This window comes from Egretta garzetta, unplaced genomic scaffold (assembly GCF_000687185.1).
Source record: "Egretta garzetta isolate BGI_Z169 unplaced genomic scaffold, ASM68718v1 scaffold156, whole genome shotgun sequence".
Classification (NCBI taxonomy): Eukaryota; Metazoa; Chordata; class Aves; order Pelecaniformes; family Ardeidae; genus Egretta; species Egretta garzetta.
The window spans coordinates 2,253,130-2,267,065 of NW_009260125.1; the positions used below are offsets into that span (position 1 = coordinate 2,253,130).

The 13,936-nt window shown below is 40.2% G+C and overlaps 1 protein-coding gene across 6 annotated transcripts in view; it reads right to left on the reverse strand.

Moving 5' to 3' along the window:
• Positions 1-13,936, reverse strand: part of SRPK2 (SRSF protein kinase 2) — a 99,425-nt gene that overhangs the window by 5,393 nt on the left and 80,096 nt on the right. For 3 of the 6 annotated variants that reach the window (XM_009641385.2, XM_035896835.1, XM_035896836.1), the window contains 4 exons: positions 12,464-12,564; positions 12,256-12,363; positions 2,214-2,283; positions 884-976 (listed from right to left, as the gene is read on the reverse strand). In XM_009641385.2, coding sequence (XP_009639680.1) covers positions 884-976; positions 2,214-2,283; positions 12,256-12,363; positions 12,464-12,564 — 372 coding nt within the window. Of the gene's footprint in view, positions 1-883; positions 977-1,409; positions 1,503-2,213; positions 2,284-12,255; positions 12,364-12,463; positions 12,565-13,936 lie in introns of all 6 variants that reach the window. The other 3 variants (XM_035896834.1, XM_035896838.1, XM_035896837.1) reach the window with 2 other exon arrangements.

Sequence of the window (13,936 nt, forward strand, 5' to 3'; positions counted from 1 at the left end):
GCTCGCCAGCTGCGGTCGCCAGCCCGCGATGTGGTGTCCCTGGCATACCCCGTTCCCTCGAAACAACACAGTACTGTCTCATACACAGAGGGGACAAAAGACACTTGAAGCACCACCACAATCCCTCACGTGTCAAAAAACTGTCTCAAAGAGCAGCCTGAGCAAAGACAAAGTACAAAAAATAAAAGAACGTAAGGCCCAGTGGGTTTGCTCGGGTTCAGTACTGTCTTACAGCAACTGACAAGGGTTTTCAGTGTAGAGGGGTTGCACTTCCCTACAGCACCAAACACAGCCAAGCCACCATCGCCTGTGGCTGTGGCGCTCGGGCCCTGCGGAACCTGGGAGTGTTGGAAGCGAGACGGCAGGGTGCACAGCAGAGGGGCTTTCTCCACCGCTCCGCCACAGAGCGATCTTTTCCGCACGCTCTCTCTTCGGGGGGGTTACAAGAGCGTGAGGACCGGCTGCACGCGGCTGTGAGTCTATCGCCCCCGTGCTCCCCTCCCTTCGCGGTTATTCCTCATCAGTAGCATCTGCTGGACCACTATACATGATCAGGAGTAGTTGAGAGATGACTTTCCGTCATGTTACAAGCTACGCATCGCTCGATTCCTTACATTTACACGAACACTGGACAACAGATTCACACGGACATTCGTTAACGTCCACACTTTGTTGCGTACGTCCCAAAAATGAATTTTAAATGAAATATTGAAATGAATACTGCAAATTGTGGCTTTTCTCAGAAAGGCAAGTTTACACCGAAGTTCTTCTTTAATAAGAGCTCTCCATTTTAACGGATATATTTCTTCAGTACCCATAAATGAACATATTCTCCTTTTGGATAGTATTATGCTTTAAATTAGTGTTGCATAAATACCGTTACCTTTTTTGGTGAAAAACTCCTTGGAATATTTCCCCAACATAGCGTATTTTCGAGGGATTTTTCCCAGCAGTTCAATGATCAATGCTATGTGGTCTGCATTGGAGAACATTGCCAGCAAAACAGAAACATACAACAGTTTAATCAGTACATTGCATGCACACACTAACACTGGCCCGGTACAGACAGAAATAGATTGATCCTGGTAAAAAAAGACGTGCACACTGCTCAGTGGCCAATTTGGAAAGATGCTTTCAGCAAAACTTCCTTCTCAAAACAACATTTGAGGATTGGCCGCTACAAACAAGTTTTGCTGTGTCATTTAAAACGCACCAATAGTTATTTTTCAGAATGTTTAGCTAAAAAAGAAAAAAAAAATTGTCACAGATTCCTGAGTATTTTGTTTTTCAAAAAGAAATTTTTCTTGTGTGATTTCAGGAAATGCTCCTCAGTGGGACATGCTACAACCAGCAACAGCAATTCCACTTCTGTCTGCATCACGGCACCTTTCAAAAAGAAGAGGTACTACCTCTGCGATTGAAGAATTCCCGAGAATATTTTCCAGATAGAGCAAAGTGCCTTGGGATATTGCCTAGCAGCTCTATGATGTGTGCTATGTGGTCTATGAGGGAGAGAAAAAAAGGATACGGGAGTGGAAGGGGCAGGGAAAGGATGGGATAAAAAAGAAGAGGAAAGAAACTGGAATTAGTAAAAAATCAGAAATAGTTTCAAATCAACAATGTTTGCAGCAAATCCATGCAGAGGTTTCCAGGATCAGCACAGCTCTGGCATCATTAGTAGCATTTAGGAACAATGAATGATGCCCACATTACCACTGCAAAGAGCATATACAAGCAAACAAGCATGAAAATGGACAGGTATACAGATGGAAGCAGGAGTTAATTCTGATTTAAAAAAAAAATTAGTAATTGCCTAATTCAAATAAAAATACACAATGTAAACATTATTCCAGTGTCACTCTTATAAAGAGAAAATACTATAAAGTTCAAATTTGTCGTTTCTTTTCTAAACTAAAATGTTGTTATTCTCAATCAGGTTTCCACACATATGCAATCTTACAAGAAGGGCAGTTTAATTCCTTCAGGCAGTTGTTAAGTAGATGAGTATCTGCAGAAGGGAGTTTTTGCCCACCCATTGCTAGTGATGGAACTTAAAACTAAAAAGAAAAAAATCGTATTTATATTCTGAAAACAATGTGTACGAACAGTTCACTCAAATACAAAACTTAACCCCACTCTAAGCTCACTGGAAATTTAAGAAGAGGAGTGTGAAAATATATAGAAATTCATAGAATATCTCAGAAGAGTCATACCTTCATCCCTGGAATAGTCTTCACCAGAGTGCGGTTCAAACAAATAATCTCCAGTCGCTAGCTCAAAAGCCTATAACATAACAGACATATTTATGGCTATTTCAGAAATAGTATTTTTAATCTTCAGATGTCAGCAAAAGATCACGACTATCTCAGAACCAAGAGGGAATTAACGTTCAAAGCTCAAGGCCTACAACTGGATCTGAGACTGAGGAGAGGCCACTTACCTGGGGACCGTCATTCCTGCAGTGCAACGACAGCATGAACCCAGGCTCTGGAGAGAGCCCCACGTTCAGCCCTGAGCACACCCCGTCAGTACGAGAGGCTGGAGGTTTGGCAATGGGGCAGCACGCCCAAACCCCAGGCGCTTCTCCCTATTCAACCAGGATGAATGAAGGAGATGGACAAGGAGTGTGGAACTGCGGTCCCTCCCCAGCCAGCAACCCCTGAGGCTCCACCGGCTCAGCAGGGAGTATTTCGGTCGTGTTGCAAAGTTCAGCACCGGTCCTCTGTGGCGGGAGGCAGCGAACAGCATCCAGCTGCGGAGGAAGCGATTCTGAACAGATCGGCTGCACGGGGGTGTGAAGGGGATGTCAGTGTAAGCCAACATTAAACATGTTTTTACATACTAATGTGTTGTCTGTTGACCATGTTAAATATGTGTAAGTTAATGAAACTGAGAGACAGGCATTTCTAAATACATAATAAAGAGCTAGACTTGTATCTGAAGGCTAATTATCTGTCAGATTGCATGCTGGGGACTGAAATGAGAAAGTCTGAATCAGAAATAAAATCCACTTGTAACTATAATGCATCACTTGAAATTAGCAAACAGGGTAAGCTTCCTTGATGACTCTGAATCTAGGACAGTTTTTAAAAAGGTATTTTTGTTGAATCAGAAGTCATCAAAGTAAATACTACAATGATGGGGTAAAATACGGAGACTGACGTTGATGAAGGAATCCAGAGCAGACACCACGATGACCGATCCCCTCAGGCCACCGCAATGCTTCGATGGGATGCTAACCCTGCGTTAGGTCAGGACAAAACATAGTTTCTCTTTGTGGGTGTAACGCGTATTAGAGCCCATGCTTGGGTACAAACATGGGTTCATCTAGCCTGATTTGTTAAACTACTCTCTTTCTGCTCTGGATCACCAATTACCCAAGCAGCCACAGGAATCTAATTCTTTCCAGGTGGTCTAAACATCAAACTATTTTCCATCTCCAAGACCAGGGAAAACATCTGATCCAGAAAATCTTTCCAGAAGTCAGGCAGAACTTCTGGCACAGTTCTACAGGGGGATTTCACTCCGCTAGAACATTTACTACAAAATATTTGTCTCCTGAAAATATACACTCTTATGTTCCAATTCATAATCTGGAGTTGTTAAATCACCTGTAAATTTAGCCTATTTATAGGCACTTGGCTTTTTCAAGCTGTGAACTGCAGTGTCATCCAGGTGGGCTATAGCCAAAATAATTCATCGCAATCACAGAAGCCAAGAAAGCAAGCGTGCCCCTTGCTGACATGTCTGTTGATCCTACGAACGGGCATTTAATCTCTAAAGTCACTGTCACTAATAAACAGTCATTCACATTTTTTCGTATTCTACTCTCAAGCTCAAGATTGACAGTTTTCATTTAACAGCTTAAAAAAATCTGAAGGACTTCATAAACTACCAGCTATTTAAACTGAAGACATTTTTATAGTGTAGCCAAAAGAGATCACTGGTAGGGACCTCAAACATGGAGAATATTGTTATTCTCTTGAGATAAGACTGAGAAGCCCCATGTGTCCTCTCTGTATCTCATGGGAATATATTCACTGGAAGAGCCGGACCAGCTTTCCTAAGAGAACACACGCTGATGGGGCTGATTTCTGAGGACATTAGGAAACTCATCACTATTGAACACAGATTCTTGGAGAACAACAGAACTGTAGTTAAATTTAGCCACAAAGGTAGACTCCAAAAGTATGCAGCTTCTGTCCCCCAAAAATGAAGTGTTAATAGCTCCATATGTCTGCATGGAGCTAAAAAGATTAAATTGGGAAAACTGTAAAAACTGTTCATAGAGAAGCACAAGAAGTAAGCATACCGCTGCGATACACTGAATTTTAGATCTGTTTGTATATAATAAGAGCTGCAAGCTCTCATATATTTGGGATATTTATACCACCCTTTTGCTGAAAAGAACCTAAAGGTTTTCAAAATGCTGCTGCTGCTTCTTTTTTCCTTTTTGTACAGTTTTGACTCCAGGCCCAGCATGGGCTGGAGCCCCAGTGTCTCAGATATTTGATTTCCTGACTCTCCTTAAAGGACTCTGTACCAAGAATGAAGAAACTTCTGACTCAGATGCACACAGGAGCCCAGAGACAGCCTTGCTGTTTGGCTGCTGCGGTAAGTATCTGTAATAATACTTAGAATTCATGCAGGACAATGTCTCACAGGTTCATCTGTAGCAACCTAGTAATAGGTTCCTAGATTTTGTAGGATGGACTGGCTACATAGCACAAGATAAATGAAATTAATTGGGCCTCGTTTAATAAAGAATAAATCCTTGACCTAGGTTTTTACCATAAAGTAAAAGAATCAGGATTAAAAATGCATTAATAAGCAGGTAAATAGCTGTAAGAAAGACAATGACATCTCTGGATTGTATCAGAGTGAGTTCTTCTGCTCTTTAAGCTGATGTCCAAAGGTGTGGTACACCAGAAAGCATGGGCAGTCCTGTTACTGAGTCAGTGCCACTGAAAGAAGAGCTCTCTGCTGCTGGAACTCAGAATTAGTTTTGGCAATGCAGTGCTGCTTTAGACTTCCTGAGCACTTTTCAGTACTCATCGACAACTTTGCACCCAACTGTGGGGACATAAAACCACCCAGCCTCTAATTCGTAAGTTACTGACACTCTGTGATAAAATCAGGAGGTGGAGACTCAGATGGACAGCAAGTTGAACACAGGTCAGCAGTGCATTCCCGTGGTAACACAGGCTAACCAGGTACTGGGCTGTACACAACAAGCATTTTAACAGCCCTCGGTAGGAAGTGACTTCCCTGAGTAGCCTGATCTAACCTTGACATTAACCCTGGTTTAAGCAGGAGGCAGACTAGTCGAGATCCCTTTCAACCAAAATTTGGCTATTATTTCTATGATGCTACAAATACAGATTAAACATATTTACTTACTTACTTTCCCTTTGAAAGTATTCATGTATAAAAACTAGTTTCTTGACAGAAACTCCACCTTTGAATTACCATCATCTTTTTTACTTAATGTTGACATTTACCTCAACAGAAATCAGCATTTCAGTTATTATATGGAGATAACAAATGAGATACAGCACACTCAACATATGGCACAAAAGCCCAAGGCAATCATCCACCCTTACTGACTGTACTGGCAATCACTACTTACCACTTTCCTAGGGTTATCACAGAAAACCAGTCTAGACTGCTTTTCTCCATCTGCAGATGGAGAACCTTTCACACAAATGGTAACACTGCTGCTTTTGTAGGCTCTGGAGAAGCTATGATTCCTTTCCTGCCACGTGATTGTATATGAACCTACCACAATACTAAACTGTTGGCATCGCTATCGTATATTATGGATCCATGTCTAATCACACAATTGGAAATAGCTACATTTTCACTGTGCGACAGCTGTGTACTCAATCTGGCGACTGAAAATGGATGCAAGCCTAGGGAAAGCTGTCTGGGAGAGGACTGGAAGAATAATGCACTTGGACTGCATCAGGGTCCCTGAATTCCTCTTATGAAGCCCCAGCTGAAAAAGGACAACGAGCTATAGGCCAGAATTATTATTTTGACAGACAAGATCCGGCTCTTGGCCAGTTTCTCTGCCCCAGCTGAAATGAAGAGCTGTGAATGAGAAGATTTTAACTGCTTTAAAAATAGGCTTAGTTTTAAGAACACTGTTCCATAGGTAAGTGGGAGCATGGAAAGAAGAGCAAAAAGCTTTTTGAGATACGCACACCAGCTGACAGTTTGTTCTCCCGTGGACATCTCCCTCTGAAGAGCCAGGCAATGGAAAGAATATAAAAGGCATTTTGCATGGTTAGTGCTTGGTAAGAAAGGCCAGATATACAAAACACAGACATGCATGGGATGCTTGAAAAGGAAACAGGTTTCTATTATTTGCTGTACTCCGATCTCGGAATCATGCACATGCTGAGTGGTTGCTTTGGAAAGTCAGTTTCTTTGGAAAATCATTTTCTTTTGAATGTTTCAGGTTGTCCACCCACCACCTTCAAGAAGGGTGTACAGTGATTAATAACAGCATTTTGTACTGTATCTGCCTACTGAAAAATATGTGCATAGTGACTTGAAGTTTTCCTCTTCTCTCAACCAGATTTTTGATTTTCCATTTTTCCTCAAAATACTGCTTCTGTGCAGACTGAGGCTTGTCATCACACCCTTGGTACGTGCCACTCGCACATACTAGCATGATGATACTCATGATCCCACAGAGACATGATCATTTTTTCCCCGCTTACAACACAGAAGAGTAGTTCAAAGGACAGTTACCTCTCCACCCCACGCTAGAGGACATCATGCAAAGAAGTAAACTGGGGGCTGAACTACAAGCACTTACATGTAGGTTTAATTTTAACACCATAAGTTACTATATTCTGTTCATTCTTCATACTATCCCTCCGAGTTCTCTCACATGAATGGAAACGGTCATAATAAAAAACACCCCTGTAAGTTTGCTTGCCTTGTAGCAGCACCTCCCTCATTTTGAAAGCTGTTTGCCTGCCCCCTTTCCCTCTCACCCCAGTAGTATTTTCTTTCATCATCTGCATTCTCTTTAGTTAGATAAAATAGCAAGTACAATTTTCTCCTTCCGTGACTTCCTGCCGATCTACAGTTATAATCTATTTGCTACTTCTTATTATAAAAAGAAGATATTTCAGGAATCGCAACTCGCCACAAAAGCCACCTCAGATAAGTGTTAAAAACAGTCTTATTAATGTCCTAGTTTGTGACATAGTCATCTCCTCCCTGCAGCTCAAACAAGCCTGAACATGATGAACAACAAAAGTCAGATGATGAGACTTATCATTTCAGGTGCTTTTCCTGTCTCCAATCCAACGAGCATAAACAATGAAAAGCAGTGGAATCATGGTGCTTGCAGTCATTTCCAGGAGCGACACAAAGGGATGCCCTCTGCCTTTACTAACTCCCTTATCTTGCCAGGATTTCTTGGCAGCAGCAGTGGAGTACTGTGTTCCATGGTTTTTGAGATTTAGGAAATGCTAAATCATGCAGTGCCTGTTCAGTTCCTGCTCCACAGAAAGCAACCCTCTCAATACTGCAAATGTGGAAATTCAGCCTGATAAAATTAAATGATCAAGGGTGGTTTCAATCCTGTCAAAGGCACTGCTGGCTCCAAATCTGTTCCTTTTTTTGGGTGAAAACAAGAGATGTACCTCCCTGTTGGCATAATTAAAATAGGGTTTAGAACAACAAGGGAACACAGAATTTTCTAGAATTTAATAGATATGGAGAGAGATTCCCAGTGTCTAGCTTTCCATGAGAGCAACTGAGTAACCCACTTAAATAGGCCACATTGTTAAAAGAAAAAGAAAGGGCACTTTGCAATTTCCTTAGCAAAACTTGTAAATGTCCAGCAAATGACAGCAACACTTGCTCAGACCTAGGTCACCGAAGTCTGGGAAAAAAAATTAAGTTACACTTTGCTGCATTCTTTGCTGAGCACAGAACAAGCAAGTGACTCTGTCATAGTCTGGAAAAGCCCACTGGCATCTAACTTCTTTCATTAGCTTCACAACACATCATGTGTGCACTGATTATAAGCCTCCAAAGATATGCATCATCCTCTTTTTTCCCCCCTGCCTTCTTTTTTTTTCTTTTTCTTAAAGACTCTTGAGACTCAGATCACCCAAACAGAGGACTGGTACTGGCCTGAGGATACTGCTTCTCATCCCTTAGATCTGATTCCAAGAGGTACTTTTCCAGTTTGGGGGCACAAGAACTGGGCCACGCCATATCATCTAAACTTAGAAGATTCAGCTCGCAGGCTGCTGGCTTACAACGCTACTTATTCACTGCCATAACACCAAAAGAAACAAAACTGTAAGGTTGTTACCACTGAGTTATTTCTCCCTTTTTCCACTGCTTCTCTTATATTATACGCTGTTTGGGTAGAGTCCTTACATGGCTCTGTTTATGTACACTTCCAGCACAAGTAATACTGATCAGAAAACCTCCCATACTGAAGACAATACAAATAAAACAAGACTATTCTGTCCTGAAAGCTGCATCAAACAAATGGGGTTGGTGGCTAGACAAAGCCAGCCTGTATTAGCAGAGCCCAGCTGAAGAGAGCACTCCATGTAGGCATACATACAGTGCCCTAAAACCAGATTCATAAGGGGGATGTTCTCAAAGTTGCTGTGAACCCACAATTTGCACGCTCAGGGCACTGTTACCAGATGCTTTTCTTTAAAAACATCATCATCTCCATCCTCATTACTAAAGACCAAGTAAAATTGATGAGCAAATGGTATGATGAAAAAAGACTGTCTGCTGCTGCTGTGATATAGCACAACCTCTGTGTTTCTCTCAAACACTTTATGCCATAAATACAAGCCAATACAAGAACCAGTAGCTCTGCCACTCTCATAGTCAATGCTATTCTCAGTGAGCAAGAGCATTTCATTAGCAAGCAAAAGGCAGTGAAAAACCTTAGGCTCGAATGGAGATGCCCACAGAGATGGAGAACCTGCCCACACCTTTGAAGCTGCAGGTCTTCTGTCAGCAAGAGATGCTGAGATGGAGGAGTGAAGAGCACACCTGGATCAGTCTCCATGAGAACACTGGTCAGAAATCTCTGATTTGAAGGTTGTGGGTACGCACAGATCTACAGGATGTATTTGCACACAATTCCATCCAAATGAAGTCAAAATATTTTGAACCTTCTTTCAGCGCCAGTTCAGAGAACCAGCTCAGTGATTCAGTTGCAAGCAAGGGTTTTAAAAGCGTAACGTCTCATTTTTGCTTTGATACTACCTCGCTATACTTTGCATTCACATTAGTTCACATCACTCATATTAGGCACACACTTTTGCAATCTGTGCATTAACATTCAGTAGATAAATTGAGACAAGAAGCTCATCCAAAGTCAAAATCATGATCAGAATGAAGGACAGGGTCTGTAATTATGTAACGCAGCTCCCATTGCAAAGCCACACGGGCACCTTTCCTACCCGTTCAACAAATGTAGTATTTCTGACAGGTGGATATGAACAGAGCAATCACGTACCTAAACCTGAACACAACCTCCAACTCAGGTCACTTAATAACATATAGCTACCCCTTAATTGACAACCTTTTCTAAAAAAAAAATTTAAAAATCAGAGAATGAAGAATACCATATGCAATCAATACAGAGTCAGCTGGTAGGGTGACCACTTCATTGTGTGCTGGTAAAAGCACATTGGGAAAAGTATGGAAAGATGGAAGTTCACCACGAAAAAAGTCATGGCAAGACTGCTGGACCACCCGTTTTGCATATTACTGCTTCCAAAAATGTCCTTAATGACTTTGGAGTTGTTCTACAAGCAAAGCAACATGACAAAGTTGTCTCCTTGCTCTCCTTTGAGAGATTTGGACAACATGGCTAACGGGGTATCTGAGCCGTATCTTGGCTGAAAATAAACACCACCTCCAGCTCCTGCTCCAGCAGACAGTTCTTTCAAAAACACACGTAACAGTAAACATTATGGAATAAAAAGAATTAAACACAAATCAAGATCAAGGTAACCTATAAGGGCATTTTCTGAACCACAACTAGGTGCAACAAGGAATCCAAACTTGAGAATGCAAGTGGGACTACAGTGGCATTAAAACACTTCAGTACTTCACAGTTCTTGGCTGCTTTAGGGACTGGAGAGAATCAAATCATAATTTCCAAAGACAGCCTAAATACAATAATTGGGAGGTTGCAGTTCCACATCAGTAATGTTTCCCTGGCTGCTAATCTCTGTTACAAGTCCCTTGCAGAAAGAGCTGTAAAGGTCTTCAAGTCAATCCCTACCTCAGAGCTGTTTTCCATCTGATACGGGATCAGCACTCACAGTGTGCTGACCCACTTTCTCAACCATACAGGAATGAAAGCAGATCCTGAGGGGGTTTGAAACGATGAATTTTTGGGGTAAGCTTGAGAGACTGATCTCTATTTTTACATGGCTATACAGTGATGACAACTGGATTCAACAACTGTATGTCAGTCTTGTAAGATTATAAAATTTCTACAGCATTTTTAAGGGCAAAAAAACAAAGTCTGTGGCAGAAGACAGATTTCCAGTGTTTCTGCCTAAAATGCTTTACTATCTTTTAAAGCTCACAAAACTAAAAAGCAGCAGTATAATTTTCTCATTAAAATACTGACATTTCATAAATAATTGTGGATCTGAATTAAGATACCCCTAGTGGCAGAGATTCTTGAGGCTTTTTTTTAACTTGAGTTTGAGAAATCTCAGACTCGCATGAAGAAATCAGTAACACTTACATAACGTGGAGAAGAATTAAAGTTTAAGGGGCTGGAAGACCTCAAGTACTGGAAGAATATTATATTCTGCAGATGTGATACCCCAACTTGCTTTAAACACAATCCTAGACATACTTCAGACTTTTTTTATGTGGCTTTAGCTACAAGACTGTATATAAAATTAGCAGGGGATAGGAAGAACCTTAAAGGAAGACGAATATAGGTTATTCAATACCATAAAAATGTATCAAGTTCAACTGAGGTTTACAAAATATCAGGTAAAAGGAATAAAGTCTCTATAGTAATTTTGCAGTTAAGGGAAGATCATTCAAAGAACTAAGGATCAAAACTGTGGAATATTTTCTATGTTTTTCAACGTAATAGAAAAATTCTACATTTTTTAAGGATCAAAACTGTGGAATATTTTCTATGCTTTGTTTTTCAACGTAATAGAAAAATTCTACATTTTGCCCCCAAATGGAAGAGTAAATTTGGAAATGGATGTCCTTTTCTGTGTACTAAAGCAAAAGCTAGTATTAAACTCCAGAGAAAACATACTTGCAATTTTACTTATGGGTTAGTTACTTTCAACACATGGCTTGCTGAGCTTATAATAGCTGCAGGATTTTATGTTCCCTTCAATCCTCCTCCCCTCCCTCTGAGCTCTGCAATTCTTCTCATCACCCACGCCTGCAAACTGTGTCTAGTATTTGAGTCTTCTCCTCCTCCTCACACACTTACTCTTTTCAGACATGTATTTGTAAAATACAAAGATTTGAATAAGTTTTCACTTTTAAAATAGACAAAGATATTTCTAAATGTATTTCCAAAACTATCTTTAATGAGAAGATGCATGTAACTTATTTGTCCCCAGATTACTACAAACAGAGTAAGTTTCAGAAAACTGAATCGTTTTTTACTTTTTCTATTCTTTAAAGATTTCCAAAAATATATAATTTCAGTTTTACTGTGTTAAATCTAATTCTACAGAATGTTATCACATCTTTTACTAATAAACTAAACTCCTCCTCTTCAAAGTTTGGAATCTAAAGCTGTGATTTGCAAGCCTAATCTGATGAATGTTTTCAATGCACTTGGCAAGAATTTGAAGTATTTCACTGTTTTGCTACTTTATGCAAGAAAAAGGGATGGAAACACAGCAAACAGTTGCATAAATTCTAAGACGGGAAGGAAACATGCAGTTGTACTATTTCAGTTAGACTTTGACATTTAAAATATACATGTATTTCCCTCCAAACTTGCAAATTTTTGACTTAAAGTTTAAAATCGATCAAGTGAACATTAGAAATGTTCTCAAAAATACTTCCTTCTGATAAGAATGCTTGAGAAAATGAAATAAAGGGGAAAAATCATCAGTAGCTATCTGATATGACATAATTTATGATAATGTATTTGTGTCAGAACTATCCTCATCAGGTTTCCTCACTTAATAAACAACCGTTTTTAGGAGGTTTATTCTTGTAAAGTACACATTGTATTGTTCTTACCATACATGCTGTACTCCAGATATCAGCAGGTGTACTGTAACCTGCTCCTATTAAAACCTCTATGGATCTGTATTGTCTTGTCTGGATGTCTTCTGTGAAGTGTTTATGCTAAAATAGAAAGAACCACATTAATGGAAAAAATTAACAATAAAAAGGCCTGTTCTAACTGGTGAAGGCTAAACAGCTAAAATGATGTAGTTATACTTACCACCCAGCAGGCATTCCCCAGGTCAGCAATTTTAACTCTAATTTTATCTGCATTTCTTGGGTCCAGTGGATTCACCAGTAAGTCAGCAGCACGAGTTTTTGCTAACACAAGCAAAAAGCACAATAGTTAGTATTTTGAACACACTATTCATTACCTCTAAGCAGTTTTGCCTTGACACTTTATCCAGTTTTGTAATACGTCGAAGACTTCAAAATCTTTTGCTGAATGTTATGAGAAATTAAAGCAACATAAATAGGATTTCTTACCTAACATTTCAAGTGCAAATTTTCTGCATTCTTTAACTGCCAAATGACTATTATTAGACTATACAGAGGAGCTTCTAAGCAAAACCAGTGCATATGTTTCCAAGAATAGACTCAGACAGAAAATGTTGAAATTCAAACTCCAAGAACTCCACATGAAAGATACGTTCTTGGAACAGTTTGGTTGAGAAGATAAATTCTGCACTTCCATTCTTGGCTAAGGTAAATAAAATTCAGCTGGATTTTTTCTTTTTTCTTTTTTTTTTTTTTTAAATCTGTCCCAAGGGGAAGACAACTCACCAAAACCTGGCTAATTTGAGAGCCTAGGGGACTGTCGCCCATTTCACAGATTAATTTAGCACTGAATCACATTTCTCTGAAGGTACTATTTGCACTGAGTATGATCCAGACTAAAAAGGCAGAACTTTAATGTAATTAATCCTGCAATCTATAGAGGCTCTTGGGACATTGGCGACCCTAACATACGACACTGGAGGACTGCTGCTTTTCTTTGTTTTGACATGTCACCTGCTAGCTCCTGAATTGCATTGGAAAGAAAGCAGATTGACTTGAATGAGGAAGACAGAACCAGATATGACAAATTGCGTAACAGCAGAGGATTCATCTCACTTTCCTAGTCCCAAAGCTACTAGTGGTAAGATAAGAAAGAGGTGCTAAATCCAAAAGGCACCTGGGACTCCAATGGGGATATAATGATCCATTAAACTTGGAAGAGGAAAATACACCAGACACGGGATAAGGAGAAAAAATAGAGGATGTCTAATGGTGAGTTAGGAGTGACTGAAATCAGATGAGGATCTTCAACTGCTGGGACAGCAATGGGCCACCAGGGTGTGGAAATACTGGCCTATCAGCAAAGAGGTGGCAGGACCCACCAGGGGAGAGAAGGAAAGAGAAAAAGACAGGGCTAAGCAGCAGAAGACAGAAGGGGCAGTGACCTCAACACAACAGTCCTCTAAAAAGGCTGGAATGGAGTCCAAGACTCAGGCTTAAGAAAAAGCACCAATATAGGGCATAAAAGTAAAATACACTGAGAGAATAAGGTTGCAATCCAGCACTTAAAAGACAGGTACTAGCAAGCTTAATATTAAAATCTTCCCTTGCAAGCATGCTGCGTAGTACAGTCTAATTTTTTTTTTTAAAAACACAATCACATGCATTATTCAAGAAATAGCAGGACCTTTCTCAA